Here is a 20000-nt window from a genome sequence, read left to right on the forward strand (position 1 = left end):
GAGTCAGGCAGACAATGAGTTGATGGGTGTAGTCGTGTTTTTTTGGGGGGGTCTTACGACTATAGATGGGCGTGCGTTAGCGTCGAGCCAGACAAACAGCCAGTTAGGGTGTAGCTTGCGAGTGTGTGCTTCCGTTTGCATGCACCCACCCAGCCCACCTGTGTTGACCCCGCCGGTGAAGATCCAGGCCCCGGTTGTCATGGCAGCCTTGATCAGGCCCTTGCCAAACACCTGTTTGAGTTTGGGCTGCAGCTCAAAGTTCTGCAGCCCCCCGTGGACAGAGATGAGCAGCTTGGGGAGCTCCAGTTGCCACTCCTTGGTCATCAGGTGGAGCAGGAGGTCCGGCTTGGTGTCGTAGGACACACGCACATACTGCAACACACACCACACACGCACGCACACACACACCACACACGCACACACACACACACACACACACACACACACACACACACACACACATGCACACACACAGCCACATATGTGTGGCACACACGCACACACACACACACACACACACACACACACACACACACACACATGCACACACACAGCCACATACGTGTGGCACACACACACACACGCACGCACACACACACACACACACACGCGCGCACAGACACAGATATTTTTAGTGTAGTTATGATTTCCTTGGAGAAATTAGAAAGTTAGATCATGACAATTTAAGTTGCCATAAATAGTATCCATTTACTGTCACTGTTAAATCTGGAAAGCTGAAGGTTGAAATCAGAAATGTGTGTGTGTAATTTCATATACTGACCTTTCATAGACCTTTCTCTGAATGTGTGTGTGTAGGTGTGTGTGTGTGTGTGTGTGTGTGTGTGTGTGTGGGTGCATGTGCTTGCGCGCATGCGTGTGCGTGCGCACATATCTATGTGTGTGTGTGTGTCTGCGTGCGTGCGTGCGTGCACGCGTGCGTGCGCAAGTGTCTATGTGTGTGTGTGTGTGTGTGTGTGTGTCTATGTGTGTGTGTGTGTGTGTGTCTAGTCACCATAGCTTTGTTGGAGTGTCCCCCCCCCTGGAACTCGATGGTCCCGAAGGCGTCCGTGGGGCTGAGCTGCGTGTGTTTGCTGATGGACCATTTCTCTGACAGGCTGTCACTCTTCGCCAGGCGCTCTGCCTTGTCATTCTGACTGGAGGAGATGCCGGGGGGCAGGCCTACGTGCTGACCTATCAGACGGCCGCAGCAGCACCTGGGGAAAGGATGTGTGGATGGGGGGGGAGGAGGGGGTTATGGGAGGATGGGAGGGAGGGAGGGAGGGGGAGGGCGAGAGGGGTCAGTCTAGGGCTACAATCTGGAAGTGTCACAATCTGGAAGGGGCTAGAGCTTAGAAGTAGGAAGTGACAAGTTGACAAGCGGTTTCCCTTTCATCTACTGATAGAGGACTTCAAAGGCTGGCTCTCCACCAAGGTGCTCGCTCTCTCTCTCTACCTCTCTTTCTTTCTCTCTCACTTGACATCTATCTATTTCTCTCTCTCTCTCTCTCTCTCTCTTTACCACAAATGTTGACTCAACACCTTTTTGTCGTCCCGAAGCCAATATTCCAATTCATTGAGCAGAATGAAGAGGTTGTATGTTTTGGAGGTAGAAGTTGATAGGTCTAGAGGAGGAGGTCTAGCAGCCCCTGGGGACAAACTACTGGAGCCTTTGATTGCAGGTTGGAGTTAAAACCTCTCTAAGAATAAATAACAGCTCCCCTGCATGTCAACCTAGTTTATACCCAGGGAGGATGATGAGTTGATCCTGGAGCACCCTCATTTTCCACCCGTGTTTTCCGCTTCCCGAGGCCCCCCTCCAGCTACAAGTATGCTAATTCTGTTTTCCCAAACAAACTGTGTTTCCTATGTGTGTGTGTGTGTGTGTGTGTGCATGCGTGCGTGCGTGCGTGTGTACGCGCGTGCGTGTGTGTGTGTGTGCATGTGTGTGTGTGTGTGCGTACGTGCATGCGTGCATGTGTGTGTGTGTGTGTGAATGCGTGCGTGCGTGTGTGTGTGCGTGCATGTGTGTGTGTGTATGCGTGTGGGTGTGTGTGTGTGCGTGTGTGTGTGTGCGTGTGTGTGTGTGTGTGTGAATGCGTGCGTGTGTGCGTGTATTTGTGTGTGTGTGTGTGTGTGTATTTGTATGTGTATGTGTATGTGTATGTGTGTGTGTGCGTGTGTGTGTGTCCGTGTGTGTCGTAAGACTTTTGTTACCCGGAGCGATCCACTAGATTTCCGTAACGATGTTGATGTCAGTTAGAGGGAGGGGAGACGGGGAGAGGTCCCTCTGATTCATACAGAGGGCTTCTGTATTCACAGCTGTTCATTTCCATATAACTAAGCAATAGGCATTTCTCATTTCTCATATCTCATATCTTATTCTCTGTGGCATGGTACAAACGCAGACATGTGTCGGCGACATGTGTTTTCTGACGTGACAATGTGTGTAATTACATCACTTGTATCTAACCCCTAAAATTAACTATGATTGAAGTGTGCTATTCAGTTTCTTTGCGCTAAATTGATGGGAGACTGCTGCTTCCTGGAAGTGTTGTGCTACAGTACAATAGAGTGACAATGTTAGCATTAGCATCTTTACCTGAGGCATTCACTCACCTATGGTGGTCTTTGGCGCTCACTATGATATGAACACATTCTCTCTTGCTGAAGGCTCTCTCTATCCACGATTTCTGTGCCTGCGGAGAGAGAAAAAACAGAGCATGCTCAGTCAGTCAGTCAGCCAGCCAGCCAGTCAGTTAGTCGGCCAGTCAGTCAGCCAGCCAGCCAGTCAGCCAGTTAGCCAGTCAATCAGTCAGCCAGCTAGACAGCCAGCCAGCCAACCAGTCAGCCAGTCAGCCAGCCAGTCAGTCAGTCATTCAGTCAGTCAGTCATCCAGCTAGTCAGTCAGCCAGTCAGCTAGTCAGTCAGCCAGCCAGCCAGCCAGCCAGTCAGTCAGTCAGCCAGCCAGCATGTCAGTCAGTCATCCAGTCACTCAGTCAGTCAGCCAGTCAGCCAGCCAGTCAGCCAGTCAGTCATTCAGTCAGCCAGTCAGTCAGCCAGCCAGTCAGCCAGTCAGCCAGCCAGTCAGTCATTCAGTCAGCCAGCCAGCAAGCCAGCCAGCCAGTAAGGGGGCAGCCAGCCAGCCAGTCAGTCGGACAGTCAGCCAGTCAGTCAGTCAGCAAACCAGTCAGTCAGTTATCCTGCTCTGTCAAGGGTCTTAGCTTACGAGGCAAGACAATCATCACACATCAAGAGAATAATCACATCAAGAGAGCATGAAAAAACACATCAAGAGACCATGCTGGGTTACACTAGGCTAGGCTAGTAGCACGTGGCTAAGCCCCCCAATCTGAGCCCAGCCTGCCAGGCTTATTATCTCTAGAGACACTGCTGTCCAAAACACTAAAGCACTTCATTATCATAGGATTCATGGCCTTATCAAGGGAATTCACGGATCCAGCTTTACTATAGCAGAGGGAATTACTTGTCTCACATATGACAGCTTCTCAGGGACCAGGTAGCTCCTCAGGGAATGTAAAGGACTGCTTGACATCAGCACATAATACTTCACCACTGACATCTTTTTCGGCAATTCTAAGACGCACATTTGAAATCTTAAATCCCCACCTAGAAGTGGGAAGTGGCTTTCGAAAGTGTTCGTGCTGCGCACACACACACACATACACACACACACACACACACACACACACACACACACACATACCTACCCACTCACACAAACTCATCCATGCAAACGCGTAAATACACTTCCAAAACGAACATTTTCTATCCTTTATCAACACTGGGCCCATTGAGATAAAATGGTGCGTGCTGTGAGGGCTGGAGGACGGCATGTGTACCGAGGCAGCAAATTCTGTTGGAGTGTCTCAGATATCTGCCGCTCCCCAGCCCGTTCCCGCCGAGTCCATGAATATGGAACGCTTCCTTCTTTCCCCAGGATTACAGCGGAAATGTCAGCCAATGGAAACACACCCTGTGTGTGTTGGGGCATATACTGCTGTCATGTCCAGTGCCAGGGCCAATTAAAGCCCTCGACCAGAGCCTGCACAGAGACTGGGAGGCAGCTGGGATAGCACTGGGATACCACAGGGATACCACTGAGATACAACAATAGGAGAAGACTCGTGAAACAATCCAGGACTGACAGTAGAGTGGAAACCCCTTGAAGACCACAACAAATCAATATACCAGGCAGAAACGCACACGCACACACACACTCACATAGACACACACACACAAACACACACACGCACACACACAGACACACTCTCACACATACACGCAAGGAAAAACCAACAGAAAAACAGCAATTCCAAGACAGCACTGTGCATCATAACACACAAAACATGTATTCGTATTTACATATTGTGTTTCGTCACACCAACCAACACAACGGTCGGTTTCAGCTCGAGGTGCCACCCTCTAACGAGGACGAGAGATATCATGTGGGGGACAGGAAGTCGATAGGTATATCATTTCCTGTTCAGAGGGTCACCACGAGAAGTACGGCGGGTGAGGAGGAGATTTCGCGGGACAGTGCATAACAGAAGGGGCTTCCGGAAGAGCCCGTCTCTCCCCCGACCACGAGACGGGACAGCTAAAGACACAGGGGGGAGGGAGGGGGGGGGGGTGACGGGGAAGGGGAGGGAGGACGGGGGAGTGAGGAAGGGGGGAGACGACTGAGACTCCCAAAACCACAGCGCATGGGGGGGAGAACACGACAGCGCAAAACAAAAGGAGGGGTTTTTCCGCTTTTATTGTGGGGAGAGTTGTCGTCCCCCGTTCCCAGCGTGTTCTGCTTGTACAGGGCTTTCCCCTCCGTCGGAAAAAGAACAACACACTCTCTGTCCGCCTGACTGGCTCTGTCACCCCACGGCACGCCAAAACCCCACCGGCTCCGACCCGACCGAGGCTGGCCTGCGAGCCCGGCCTCCCCGGCTGGCCCCACTCCACACAGCTACACTTACCCTAACACCCGGCTTCCCACGATTAACCATTACTCTGAAAAACTCCAGCCACAGGGTCAACAGGGGGAGGGGTAGGGGGGCTACTTTCATGGGTCAACCTGACCGCGATGACTCAGCGAGCCTCAGTACGCCCTCCCTCCAGCCCCCCCCCCCCACACCGCCACCCCCCCCCACCGAACAGGGTATGCGACCATGTATTCATACGCCGCTGCGCACAAGGACAAAGTAGTTCCCCTCCCCTCCTCCCAAAAGCTTCAGACGAGATGAGTTGTGACAGCGGTGGCATGAGAGCGGCCGCTTCTGCTCTCGTGTTGTCTGTGAAAGCGCAGTGGTGGCAGAAGTGAGGGGAGCCCGGATAAGACAAGAAACCACCCGTTGGAAAAACCACACAACGGCAGACACTCCACATGTCCTTCAGTACGGCGTGTGAGAAAACAGCATGTTAAAACACCACACCTGAGACGGAAACCTTTTCTCCTGTTGCTCCCTCTCCCTCTCTCTGTCTCACTACCTCTCTATCTTCCACACCCTCTGTCTCTCTCTCTCTTTCTCTCTCTCTCTCTCTCTCTCTCTCTCTCTCTCTTACCTTTCTCTCTCTTTGTCTCTCTCTCTCTTTCTTTCTCTCTCTCTCCTTTTTTCTTTCTCTCATACCCTCTCCCTCTTCCTCTTCCTCTCTCTCTCTTTCCCTCTCCCTCTAAGTCTCTCTCTCTCTCTCTAGTTTATGAGTTTTGACATGTAATGATAGGATGGCGCATGGCCTACACCCTGTTGTGTAATTAAGATTTACCACTGGGGTGCTCTCCCGCCGTCTGCCAAGACGTGTGTGTGTGTGTGTGTGTGGCTGGCTGCCTACGCTGTGGGGAGCATCTCAGTGGTGAGTAAGAGGCGTCTGACAGCCTGCTAGGGGTCCTGACTCCATCCGAGACAAACGCCCTCTCTCTCTCCCTCTCTCTCTCTATCTTCTCGCTTTCTCCCTCTCTTCTTCTCGCTCTCGCTCTCTCTCCTTCTCTTCCCGGATCTCTCTGCTCTTTCCTTCTTGTCTTATTGACACTGGTGGAGGTTGGGCCGAACCCCAGATCAAATGAACAGCCTATAAGCTCACTGTCTCTGGCATGAACACGACTCAACGCAGACATAAGCATGCTCCTTTGTTGAGAGGGAGCTTGCAAAGTAAACATGTCATTGTCTAATTGGTGCATCCTGGGCATATGACCAATACACTTTGAGTTGAGTTGAGTTGACTTACATTTGTACTTACTTTTTTTTTGGGGGGGGGGGGGGGGGGGGGGGGCATTTAGCAGGCACTGTGAGATGAGATGCTACTTGAATACAGCTGCAACTATTTCTTACAGAAAGCATACAGAAAACACCCAGAACATAAAGGAAACTTGTGTCTGAACTCTAAAAAGTATTCTTCCCTACTGTTTTTATACGATGTGAGCAGTTTTTCGGTTTTGCGTCATTTGCTTAATTACAGTCACAGTGGTGAGTGTGTAGGATGGTGGCAGGCAGGCAGGCAGGCAGGGGGACGTCACAGAGCCGGTCCGCTTAGCTGTTTAACTGTCTCCCAAGCACTTAGCTCTCCCTAATCACCACCAGTTGGAAATAAAGAGCATAATTGTCTATTATGTCATCCCATATTGTCTTTGGACGATGTGTGAAAAAGATGTTTTTTGGAAGCAACCCATTTGGATTTCAGCAAAGCTGTGGAGGAGTTTAATTGCTGTGATAGCGGCTTGCATAAATGGCCTTCCTGGCTTTTGTCCTGAGTCGTCAATCCACAGGGCTCGGTTGAGCATCAACCGTAGAAATATAATTGATTCTCACTGTCAGGGTCTCTTCGGAACCATTGATACAGTTTGACCTTTCATGGAGACAAAAGTAAGAATGTATGAGTGTGATAGGAGCATGACGTTATCTGTCTTTTCATTTGAATGATGAAACGACATCTTGTCGTTATCGTTTTTTCATAACGGTGACGTACGTAGTGTACTGTATACACAATACACATTCTAAATTAAATATGAGATTCTCTTCCGTAACTTAATTCATAGTAATTAAAGCAAATGTTCTCTCTCATGGCTCACGCCTGTAGTCTTTCATCTAATGTATTCCATTCGTATAAAGTTACATTCATTATTCAAATTAAGGCTAGTAGATGCCATGGAGATGAGATGGGGAAACAAAAAAGCTTTTCATTCATCAAAATAAAGTGGAGAACCTTTAGAAAAACAATGTACTATTTCATTTCCTACAACTAAACACATGCATTTACATGAACTGAATATTTATAAGGACTGACAATGAGATACAGAACCATAACTAGCTTTGTGAATAAGACATTTTTTTTGTCTTATTAAAGTTTGTTGTTGTTGTTATTTTATCTATTACTGTTACAGTTTATCTGCCACATCAAAAATACCCTCCAGGAGTAGCTAACACCTGGGAGAATCCATTACCTCCGTATTCTCTAACGTCTCTGCATATTATCTGGTGTTCTTGTGAGAGTCAAATGCAGCCGCTCTCGACTAAAATAATTCTCCTTCATCATTCGAAGACAATGTGCCTCAGCACTCGAGCAGCAGGCTCGAACCAGATAAACACACCTGAAGCAGGCGCAACACCACCTGTGTGTCCGGAGGACACTTACCTGAGAGGGTTGCTGTGCTGCAGGTCTGTGGCTGTCCTGTGTTAGGCAGGGCCGCTGCTGAGGACATATCTCTCACTAAAGAGACCCGGGACCTCATACCTCTGACTGAACCTGGACCCACAACAGACCAGTCCTGCCCTGGCCAGCCCACCCCACTGCCTGAGGGGGTTTAGGGGCTAAACCACAGCCACTGTGGCCCTATGAGCCCACTGGAATTTGTGTGTGTGTGTGTGTGTGCGTGTGTGTGTGTGTGTGTGTGTGTGTGTGTGTGTGTGTGTGTGTGTGTGTGCGTGCGTGTGTGTGTGTGTGTGTGTGCGTGCGCGTGTGTGTGTGTGTGTGCGTGTGCGTGCGCGTGTGTGTGTGTGTGCGTGTGTGTGTGTGTGTGTGTGCGTGTGTGTGTGTGTGTGTGAGTGGGTGTGTACGTGTGTGGGTGTGCTCTTGGCAGGATTAGTCTGATCAGAGAGACCCGGTGCTGACACTCCACAGCCTGGACAAACCCTCTTCTCCCACCCTCCCTGCTCACGTCTGTGTCCCGCGCCTCTGTCCAATTTGACGCGCTAAGAACAACAAAATCCCTCGGTGTGGGATCACAGAGGGGACAATCTGTTCCACTCTTTCATGCAAATTCCCTCGCAGACACTGTGTTACAACAGTGTAACAGTATTGTCCCTCTACCCCCTAAAAATATACACTTCGAGTTGCCTGCTCGAGGCTAATGTGGTGGCTCCGCTAAGTTGAACATTGTGAAGCTTGAGTGGTCATCGTGTCGGTTCCCCTCGGCTGTGTCGGGGAGAAGGCCCGCTGGGGAGACGTCAGGGGCAGGAGGCTGTATTAGACCAGGCACCCTGCTGTCACTCACCTATCAGTCCACTGCTGTGTGGGTCCTTTCTGTTAACACACACTCAGGCTGGCATATGGGTGCACACACACACACACACACACACACACACACAGACATATTATACACATACACACACACACGCACATATGCACACACACACACACACACACACACACACATATGCACACACACACACACACATATGCACACGCACACACACACACACACGCACCTACATACATACATACATACACACACACATATGCACATACACACACACAGACACAGACACACAGACACACAGACACACACACACACACACACACACACACATAGACACACACATAGACACACACATATGCACATACACACACACACGCACATACATACATACATACATACATACACACATACATACACATACACACTTGCACGCACAGACACACGCACACACACACACATACACACCTTCCTCCCACAACTCTCTGCCCACACCTACAGACCCAGCTGAGCTCCCCTGAGCAGTACACACAGTAACAGCCCTGACACTGCAAATCATTGGCCACATTTTTCAGGGATTTGATTTAGCCCAGATTATAGCATTATTACTCTCTCTTGCTACCCTAGGTGTGTATATGTGTGTGTGTGTGTGTGTGTGTGTGTGTGTGTGTGTGTGTGCGTGCGCGTGTGTGCGTGTGCGTGTGTGTGTGCGCGTGAGCGTGTGCGTGTGCGCGTGTGTGTGTAAGAGGGATTTAATTCAGGTCATTATTCTCCTCGCAGAGGTATGTGTTTATTGATGTGTGTTGTGTGTATTTTCCTGTCTACGTGTGTTTGTTTGAGTAAGGATTAATTTAGTGCAGATTAATGTCTTTATTTCCCCCTGTTCCCCCGCTGTTCAGGCTAATTAAAACCGGCCCAGATTACCTTAAAACGGTTTAATCTAGGGATTAGGGGACTAGGCACGGGAGGGTGCAAAAAGCGACACTACAAAGCAGCAGCGTGACAGGTTAACCTCTCTAGCCAGCCCTCTAACAGACCTGCCCTCTCAGCAACTTTCCACAGAAACGTCTAGAAAAAAGTGCATGTTTGACAATTTGAGGAATAATCTCCAAAACGGAATTAACCTGCCATACCGGTAGCCAAACCGTAGGCCCTAAACATTTACATACTGTATATTCCATATTCCTATAAGAACATGATAACGATCAACATGGTACTGAAAACGTTGCATTATTGATATATTGACGCAGTATTTTCCCACATTCACATTTAATTGCCGGAAGGCCTCACAATGTTCTACGTCTGCTTAGATTTATAGATTTACCGCCTATCAAAAAAACAGCAGTGAATGTCTTATTTTTATACAAGACTTGAGTTCGGGGGTATTCCATAGGTGTTGTGACATTGACAGCCCCTCAAATACATTCTGATTTGTCCCTTGGGAGGCCAAGAGGGCTGTTCCCATGGATACAGTGACTGTCACCGAGCCAATCAGAGCATGGGAACACAACAGATACCCTATTGGTATTGTCCCATGTCATGAATGCCCTGCCTTCCTTCCATAGGGAGGCTTACATTACCACCATCCATAGTAGCACAACTGGGGTGCGTTCAGGGGCCCAACGACTGAATGTTGCTGAAATGTTGCCGTGAATAGAGCTGACTTGACGCCATACCTCAGAGAGCTGCTGTTCTACACAATGTATTTCTCTCTGAACTTCTGTTCTACACAATGTATTTCTCTCTGAACTAGTGTTCTGCATCGTATCTCTTCTCTCCTGAACACAGCCCTGTTGGTGCTCGTGAGTGTGAGCTAATGAACACCGAACCTCACTTAGAGCACTGCACTCCCGCACGAAATGGGTCACATCACAGCATCAATCAACCACATAAACTTGGGGATGTGGCAGCGCTCTCTGTTCCTCTGAGCATGACCGCTTGTGACTGTCAAATTAACAAATGGTTGCCCAAAACAAATTAGGAATTATATTGAGTTTTCCTCTAATGGCCTTGTAATGGACTGGGCGCTGGGCGCTTATGGTGATGAGTTTGTTGGCTGCATATAAATGCTGTTTCTAATAGGTCTAATGTTTCTCCCGAGAGGAGAATTCAAAGTGCTTACTCCCCAAAACAACAACAGTCTTCCCCCATCTTCCATCCCATTGGCTGGCCTGTGACCTGGATGCTTTTACAGAGAGCGTGAGTGATGGGAACCATGAGTGGAGATCCAGGTGGAAAGGTCGGACTCATTACTGAGTGAAAATGTTGTCGAGAGATGTGTTTAATGGGGGGAAATACTGTTCTGGAGGTGACACGGAATACATCATGATAACTTAAAATCCCCAGATGTAAATGTGGCATTTAACGTGCACAAAAACTCAGGCTCAACTCAAACACACACCTCTAACAGGCTGAGTCTCCTACACCCAATGTCCTGGTCTCTGCCGCCCTACCTGGTTCCCACCAGAAAGCTGCCCTACACTATGGATCCCTGAACTCTTACACCATACCACAATCCATATTCCACATTCCACATTATATTCCATATTCCACATTCCACATTATATTCCATATTCCACATTCCACATTTCACATTAGTTTACTCTTCAGCACCTGGGGGTATTCCAACAATGTTGCTAAAGGAAAAAACAGGCTTATTTTTTTACAAGAGACTTGTCAGAATAAGCCTGGATTTTCCTTTAGCAACGGTGACAGTGATGGAATACCCCCCTGATTAGCCACAGGAGGACGGGTACTGGAGTCTGGTTCCTCTCAAGGTTTCTTCCTCCCAGGGAGTTTTTCCTTGCCACTGACTGTGCCCTATATTCTTCTCTCCTCTGGGGAGTTCTTCCCTTACTCCTAGGAGTCTATGGTTTGGTGTCGGATCTTATTGTTTGTATTGTATTTATTGTTTATATTGTTTAGTATTGTTTTGTTGTGAAGCACTTACTTTGTGATATACAAATACATGTGATTGATTGATTGATTAACACACCCTCTCTCTCTCTCTGGCACACACACACACACACACACACACACACTCATGCACGCACCAACGCATGCACGCACGCACACGCACACACACACACACACACACACGCACGCACACGCACACGCACACGCGTACACACACACACACACACACACACACACACACACACACGCGCGCGTGCTTCGTACCGTTCCCCAGTCCATTCCCTGCATTACATTCAGCCTGTGCTGCGATTTCGACCTCCACCAGCCTCCCGAGAGACCCACGTCGGCTCTATAGCATAGCTGCAGTCTTTAATATCCCACTCCAGCCCCACCGCAGACGTCAAGACCACTCTCCTCACCCTCCTCCGCCATCAATAGTTCATGAGCTGAGAGCTCCAGAACGCCCACCCCTGACCCGGCTCTGGCCTGCGCACCCCGCCTCCCCCAGAGACAACACTCCACTTCACATCGTGTCAAGAGGACCGCAGCTCATTCAAACTGTATGGCAGCAGCTGTACACATCAATACACATGAACACACACACATGAACATGCATGAATACACACAGTCGGACAGACGTGAACCCCCGACATGAACTTTTGCTTGCATACGGAGCCTTCCCCCTAGGGAACAGTCTCCACCATGCATACATTATATTCACGCTCTCGCCCACACACAGGCCTACTCTATATCTGTAAGTAAGTAGCTGATGGTTCTCGAGCCTAACAGCCCTTAAGGCAGGAGCCTATCCCCTGGACAAAACGCTGGTGTCATGCACTGTACTCACATATATATATATATATATATATATATATATATATATATATATATATATATATATATATATATATATATATATATATACTGCATTGATTGACCGCGAAATCATACATGAGATCAGTCAAGATGTCAGTCAGGTCCTCCAATGGCACAGACAGACAAACACACTCAAACACACAAACACACACACACACACAGCCATAGTGTGGTTGTGGTTGTTTGTGTGTGTGTGTGTCTGTCATTTCCTGTCTGTGTCTTTCCCCAGGTTATTGTCCTCCCCCTTTCCTATCACCATGGTGACGGCATAAGTGAGCACACCTGTTCTCACTCGCTCATCAAGGATGGACAATGAAGGCCGGGTGGAGCCAGTCTGAGAACAGATGGTGCCAGTGGGCCAGGCGCCGGCAACTTGTAGAGTTGTGTGTGTGTGTGTGTGTGTGTGGTTGACCGTCAGCTAAAGCTACTACTGTAGCATGTTTGTAGTGTGTACCGGTGTCGGTACCCCTTGACCCCTTTATTAGATGGAGAGTGATTGTACGTTTTGTGTTTGGCCTTGTTTAATTAGCCTTTACCTTGTTAAACTATGCTTTCTCCTTGTTTTTGAAAGTCGTTGGGTTTCAGTTAAGGGTTTCTCTGAAACCTGTTTGTTTTTAAGTTCGACGATCAATTCTTAGTTTATTTATATTCTCCCGTCTGCCTCTGCTCCTTTGTCCCCTGGCTCCTTTATTTGGGTTACTCCCGTCACCCCCCTGGATATTATTTTTCATACACACACATCCAATATTTATTTCAGGGCCGCCACAATATAAGCTGCAGAAGACACAGACAGCGTCTACAGAAATTGTCCAATTGTTCCCCAAGAGGGCATTTCCAGAAATTGCATCATGCTCGTTATGACGGTAAGCGAGAAAAATATCCCCCACAGGTGTATACTGGTACCAGTCCATGTTCTCATCAACTACACTCTCATCAACTAACACACATGGACCCAGACAACAGAAACACACCAGAGGCACACACACCGGATTGGCCGCTATGTACAGGGATCCACCTGGTGACTAAAGGGTTAACAAGATGAACATGACTGGAGATTCAGAAGATTCTGAACATGAGGAGAGGAACATCTGGCATGGACAGAGGAACATTGATCTACTCCTGACGTTTGGGTGACTTCCGGATGACCTTGAGTATAGGACTCCGTCAAAGCTGATTGGTCAATCTTCTGGGTGACAGATGTTTATGACAGGTCAGTAGATGGTTCTATGATGTCTACGGCTTGGGGAAAAGGGGAAAAAAGAAGAGGAGAGGGTGGGAGGACAGAAAAACAGAGGAATGGAGAGGAGAGAGAGATGGATAGAACGAACAAGAGGAGAAGAAGAGCCAGGGATTAAAGAGGGCGGAGGGGTCGAAATGCAGAGGGAGGGAGAGGGATATGATGGAGTGTCATAGGAGAAGAGAAGAAAGAGAAGAGTGGGAACAGATGTAAGGTGGGAGATAGGAGAGCAAGGGATGAAGAGAGGATGGGAGTGATGAATAGCGGAGAGGAGAAAAGGACGATGGCGTGTCTAAGGCAGTCAGTCGTCAGTCAGCGGCTAACAGCATTAGCCTGAGTGCTCTGCTCTCCTTCCGTCAACCCCTAAATGTGTTCGCAGCTTATTGCGACATTATTGGCTTGTCCTACACAAAAGCGTGTGTGTGTGTGTGTGTGTGTGTGTGTGATTGAGACTTTGCGACTTTATTGGCTTGTCCTACAACAAAAGCATCAATTTGGAGCAGGCCATAAAGCTTCTTTTACACTCCAGAGAAGCAGTAAGTAAAATCCTGACTATGGGCTGTTCTCCAAAGAACAGAAAAAACAAACACATATTAATCCTTAGCAACACGGTGTGATTAGGCCGGCTCTGACAGCAACAAGGTGTGATTAGGCAACAACAACTCTGACAGCAACAAATCACCTCACAATGAATGCACCGTTACCCATATCTAATGGAAACTATGGGGAGGGAAGAGGCATGTGGTGTGTGTGTGTGTGTGCGTGTGTAAGTGTATGTGTGTTTCTCTGCGGCTGTGTGTGTGTGTGTGTGTGTGTGTGTGTGTGTGTGCGCGTGCGTGCGTGTGTAAGTGTATGTGTGTTTCTCTGCGGCTGTGTGTGTGTGTGTGTGTGTGTGTGTGTGTGTGTGATGGAGAATGCTTGTTTTAGCGCTGTCATTTTCAATCCATCTCCTGAGGATAGAATAAGCAGCTCCCTTTCCCATAGGCCTCCACTAAGCCTTGCTGAGCGCCTACCCAAGCGACCCTTAATCAGCAGTGGCATGGCCATTCTGTCTGAGAACATGAGAGGGGCTAACCTGACCTGCGCACATTAGAGAGGAGAGAGAGAGAGAGAGAGAGATCGTGGGAGGGGGATGGGGGGAGAGAGAGAGAGATAGTGGGAGGGGGATGGGGGAGAGAGAGAGAGAGATAGTGGGGGGGGATGGGGGAGAGAGAGAGATAGTGGGAGGGAGGGGGAGGGGGGAGAGAGAGAGAGAGTGGGAGGGGGGAGAGAGAGAGAGATAGTGGGAGGGGGATGGGAGAGAGAGAGAGAGTGGGAGGGGGAGGGGGGAGAGAGAGAGAGAAAGTGGGAGGGGGATGGGGGGGAGGGAGAGAAAGTGGGAGGGGGATGGGGGAGAGAGAGAGAGAGAGAGTGGGAGGGGGAGAGAGAGAGAAAGTGGGAGGGGGAGGGGGGAGAGAGAGAGAGATAGTGGGAGGGGGAGCAGGGAGAGAGAGATAGATAGTGGGAGGGGGATGGGGGAGAGAGAGAGAGAGAGAGAGAGAGTGGGGGGGGGGAGAGAGAGAGAGAGTGGGGGGGATGGAGGAGAGAGAGATAAAGAGAAGAGAGAGAGAAAGAGAGAGTGAGAGAGTGGGGGGGATGGGGGAGAGAGAGAGAAAGAGAAGAGAGAGAAAGAGAGAGAGAGAGAGAGAGAGAGAGAGAGAAAAAAAAAGAAAACAGCGGGGAGGGAAACAATGACAGAGAGAGAGAGATGGTTGATGGAGAGAGTTGAAAGAGAAAGAAATGCCAGAGTGTGAAAGAGAAGGGGCATAACTACCAAAAAGCTGAGCAAAGGGCAAAGGGAAAGAAAAATTACTGTTGAAGAAAGAGAGAGAGAGAGAGAGAGAGAGAGAGAGAGAGAGAGAGAGAGAGAGAGAGAGAGAGAGAGAGAGACATGCAGTATGAAAGACGACGGGGTGACTGTTAGACAGGACGAGGGACGGGCTTTGAACTTGTCGTGATGGTCTCATTAACTGACAGACAGACTGTGTGGCGGAGGCGGCTTGATTGACACCTGTCAGTGAGCATGCGACAGCTAGAATACCGTATCTAACAAGAGAGAGTCTGGAGAGTGTCGATAGAATTATTTATAGACAAAATAATAAAACAAACACCCTCTCGACCAATCGCAACCCGGGGTATTGTGTATTGTGGATGGATGGAATTTTGGGGGGGATTTAATCCATTTTAAATTGAGTCTATGACCCAAAAAAATGTATGTGGAAAAAGTAAAGGGGTCTGAATACTTTCCGAAGGCGCTGTATGTACGCTCAAATACCCTCGCATCAACCGTCAACACCCCTCCAGCGTGTCATGACAGATTTATGAGCCTCCTGAGGTGAACACCACAGCAGCCCTCAGAGGTACAGACACACACGCACGCAAACACAATTTTCTGCTTTGACAGGCTTTCAATGATTCATACATATCATCTCATCTCACACACAGCAACAATAATGAGGGCCGTGAGCCGCCCCGGTATAATACTGTACGTGTAGCAGTCTGACTGGTGCAGGGGAGCAGGTCCCTGCTGAGGGTTTGGCTTGTGTGCTGTGCTGTGCTGTGCTGTGCTGTGCTGTAGCCTACTGGTCTGTGCTGTGCTGTGCTGTGCTGTGCTGTGCTGTGCTGTAGCCTACTGGTCTGTGCTGTGCTGGTCTGTGCTGTGCTGTGCTGTGCTGTGCTGTCCTGGTCTGTGCTAGTCTGTGGAGTGGTTGTTCTCGGCTGCGTCTGTGTGCCCTGCTGTCTGGCACCGTGCCAGCGTGTGTAATTGTGTTCCAGGTGCTGAGGTAGCGCAGGTTGGGATCTGTGAAATTGCTTCTTATGCGGCCGGCCTCTGGAGGGTGATGGGAAAGGAGGGGGGGGGGCTACATTCTGGATATACAGCGGTAATGAAAAGAGTCATGTTATAATGCATATCCGCAAACCCTCCATTTTCATATGCTTCCCTTTCTTCTCTCTCCTTTATCCTGATGAATGTATACCGCAGGTCACAATGTACACAGCGGTGATTCATTTTAAATATCACACCTAAGCTGTACGTGTGCATGGGTGCGTGGGTGCGTGGGTGCATGTGTGTGTGTGTGTGTGTGTGTGTGTGTGTATGTGTGTCGGAGGAGGGGAGGGTGGAGAGCATACGTGTAGGCGTGCGTGCGTGCGTGTGCGTGCGTGCGTGCGTGCGTGTGTGCGTATGTGTGGGTGTGTGCATGCGTGCATGCGTGCGTGTGTGTGTGTCTATATGTGTGTGTGTGTGTGTGTGTGTGTGTGTGTGCATGCAATCACATGGTGATTCATTTTTAAAATAACACGTTTAGCCACAGATGTGGCTCCATTAGCTGCACCCCCCCCAGGCAGAGCAGCAGCAGCCTCACTTCTCATTGAGAGGAAGCTGCACGCTGCTCCGTAGGGAGCGCCTCAGGAATATTACATTCATAGGTTTAACTGGACCAGAGCACATAAGCACTCGGTGAATTCCATTGAGATATCCACAATACTTCAGACACCATTCTAGTCCAGTGATCGATGACCAGATGAATGATCAAAATCTGCTAATTTGTCAAGTGTGTGTGTGTATGTAATCAGCTATTGTCCAATCAGGACAGGAGAAGAGTGTGTGGAGAACGCTCTTTCCATTCCAAACAGCTGTGGGACAGAGATGTACTGTATTTTGACCTCTAAAAACGGAGGCTCTATTTCTGTGTCTCTCCAAGGAGCTCGAGGAACCAAGGAAACGCGGGACGTTCCCCTCCCTATCCCACTCCGTCTCATTTTGGGGACAGGAGGGAAAGTGCATTTCAATTTCAGGGACATAATGGAACTTGTATTTGGAGCTACTGAGGCAAAGGAGAGATGAACATCTAAATCAATTGACAAAGACTCACACACACACACACACACACACACACACACACACACACGCACACACACACACACATATAAACACACACACACACACACAAAAACACACAAACAAACAAGAATATTGACACACCTATCCTATCCTCCTGTTTACGCAACAGCACCCCGCTCTGTGTCCGTCTCTGTAGCCAGCAAAACAGCAGGACCAGATGACAGGACTCCTCCTTGGCACACCATCAATGATGAACACACACACACACGCACACACACACACACACACATGCACACACACACACGCACACACACACACGCACACGCACACGCACACACACACACACACACACGAACACACACACACACACACACACACACACACCGCCTGTCTCCAAGCCTCCTGAGCACTTTATTAGAACAAAAATGAAAGGCTCAACCACACAACCTTGCATGTAACAATATAATCAAAAAGTGAAATATTTATTTAATAGAGATTGCAGTGTCACCCCCTGCGATCGATAAAACAGTTTGTGCTGCTTTGTAACACCTCTAATCTACCTTGTAAAATGGATCGTCCTGCGTGGGTCTTCTCTGGAGTGATGAATGAGCTCTCGTCTAAAGACATACCCAAGCAGTTCATCTCCTTATGGGGAGGAGGCGAGGAGAGAGAGCTGCCTGGGGGTGCCAACTGTCCACAGACAGCTGCGTGAGAAAGCCTTCACACAGAACCGAGGACCGCTGCCAACCGCCGTTAAAGAACGCAGAGAAGAGAGAAGGCAGAGAAGTGTTTCAGGGACAAGGCCAGACCGTCCTAGGCGTCGCAATCACATTGTCTGCGCCCACGCTGACTCACACTGAAGGTGAATACACTTTGTCGCTCGGAGACTACTTGACTGACTGAACTCACAAGGAGTTCGTGACGTTCTCATTGACTCGATTTCACACATTCAGCTTGAATGGAAGGACGAGACACACAGTCACAGTGAGAGTCACTATTTTTTAAGATAGTTGTGATTTGCAACAGGGACTTCAGACCAGAACCGGTCCGTATGCTGAGTTCAAAGACCGGAGGGGAGGACTGGGGGGGGAGGGGCAAGGAACAGGATGAGAGGACTGGGGCGGGGGGCGGGGGCGGGGGTGGGTTGGGGGGGATAAGGAAGTCACACGTCCTCCTCTCTCTCTGGAATGGCTGAATAGTCTGCGCCAAGGCTATCCCTCTGACGACCCATCTGCTAGAGAGCGAGGTAGGGGGGGGGGGGGAGGAGAGAGAGAGAAAGAGAGAGAGAGAGAGTGAAAGTGAGAGAGAGAGAGAGAGAGAGAGATAGAGAGAGAGAGAAAGAGAGAGAGAGAGAGTGAAAGTGAGAGAGAGAGAGATAGAGGAAGTGAGGGAGTGAGGGAGTGACAGAGGAGACGGGGAGACAAAGCAAGTGGAGTATAGAAGATGGGGGAGAGAGAGGGATAGATAGAGAAAAAGAGAGAGAGAGAGGGAGTGAGGGAGTGAGGAAGTGATAGAGAGGAGATGGGGAGACAACGCAACGTGGAGGGTAGAAGAAGGAAAAGCTAAATAGAGAGTAAAAGGGAGAGAAGCTGTGTGAGAAAAAACAGACAGTGAGGGAGAGAGGGAGGGAGGGATGGAGGGAGGGAGGGATAGAGGGAGGGAAAGGCATCATTCTGTCACTGCCCCTAGGGTGTCTCTTTCCCTGGGCCGGGTCCCTGTGCTGCCTGCGGGTGCCTAGCGGGGCGCTGTCCTCTTGGGAACGGGGGGCAGAATGGGGGCAGCGCATCTCATGAGCATACTGTACACACGGATACACACACAGAGCCTACACACACACACACACACAACACACACACACACACACACACACATGCACGCACGCGCAGGCAGGCATACGCAAACACACACACACACACACACACACTTGTCTTGGCAGACAGCAGGAGAGCACGCCAGCAGTAAACCGTAATTACATAACAGGGTGTAGGCCTTTTGCCATCCTACCATAGCATGTCAACTCATAAACTAGAGAGCGAGAGAGAGAGAGAGAGAGAGAGAGAGAGAGAGAGAGGGAGAGAGAGAGAGAGGTCCCTAAGCTAGCTTCTACTGTAGCTCCTAGCGGTGCTCTCCTGTTATGTAACTCTCCCTCTCATTCACTGTTTCTCACACCACTCTCTCTCTCTCTCTTCTCCAACTGAATTATTGTCCAATCAGAATGCGAGAAGAGCGTGCGGAAAGCATTCTTTCCAAACAGCTGTGGGACAGAGATATACTGTATTTTGACCTCTAAAAACGGAGGCCCTATTTCCGTGTGTCTCCAAGGAGCCGAGGAACCAAGGAAACGCGGGACGTTCCCCTCCCACTCCGTCTCATTTTGGGGACAGGAGGGAAAGTGCATTTCAATTTCAGGGGACATAATGGAACTTGTATTTGGAGCTACTGAGGCAAAGGAGAGATGAACATCTAAATCAATTGACAACGACGCACGCACATCAAAGACATAGACTTGCATAGACACACACACACACACACACACACACACACACACACACACACATACATAAAAACACACACACAAACATGTCACACACACACACTAAAATGTCTCA

General features: G+C 49.2%; 2 protein-coding genes across 5 annotated transcripts in view; one reads left to right on the top strand and one right to left on the bottom strand.

Moving 5' to 3' along the window:
• The window catches only part of lysmd3 (LysM, putative peptidoglycan-binding, domain containing 3), a 341091-nt gene extending 324223 nt beyond the window's left edge, over positions 1–16868 (top strand). The window contains exon 4 of the transcript XR_013937463.1: positions 16856–16868. The gene's annotated coding sequence lies outside the window, so the exon portion shown is untranslated. The remainder of the gene's footprint in view (positions 1–16855) is intronic.
• The window catches only part of trpm3 (transient receptor potential cation channel, subfamily M, member 3), a gene marked incomplete at both ends in the record, with an annotated part of 128221 nt that overhangs the window by 62715 nt on the left and 45506 nt on the right, over positions 1–20000 (bottom strand). For all 4 annotated transcript variants that reach the window (XM_080532228.1, XM_080532227.1, XM_080532230.1 and 1 more), the window contains 3 exons: positions 159–372; positions 1013–1214; positions 2617–2696. In XM_080532228.1, coding sequence (XP_080388354.1) covers positions 159–372; positions 1013–1214; positions 2617–2696 — 496 coding nt within the window. The remainder of the gene's footprint in view (positions 1–158; positions 373–1012; positions 1215–2616; positions 2697–20000) is intronic.

This window comes from Nansenia antarctica (genome assembly GCF_963989245.1).
Source record: "Nansenia antarctica genome assembly, chromosome: 5".
Classification (NCBI taxonomy): domain Eukaryota; kingdom Metazoa; phylum Chordata; class Actinopteri; order Argentiniformes; family Microstomatidae; genus Nansenia; species Nansenia antarctica.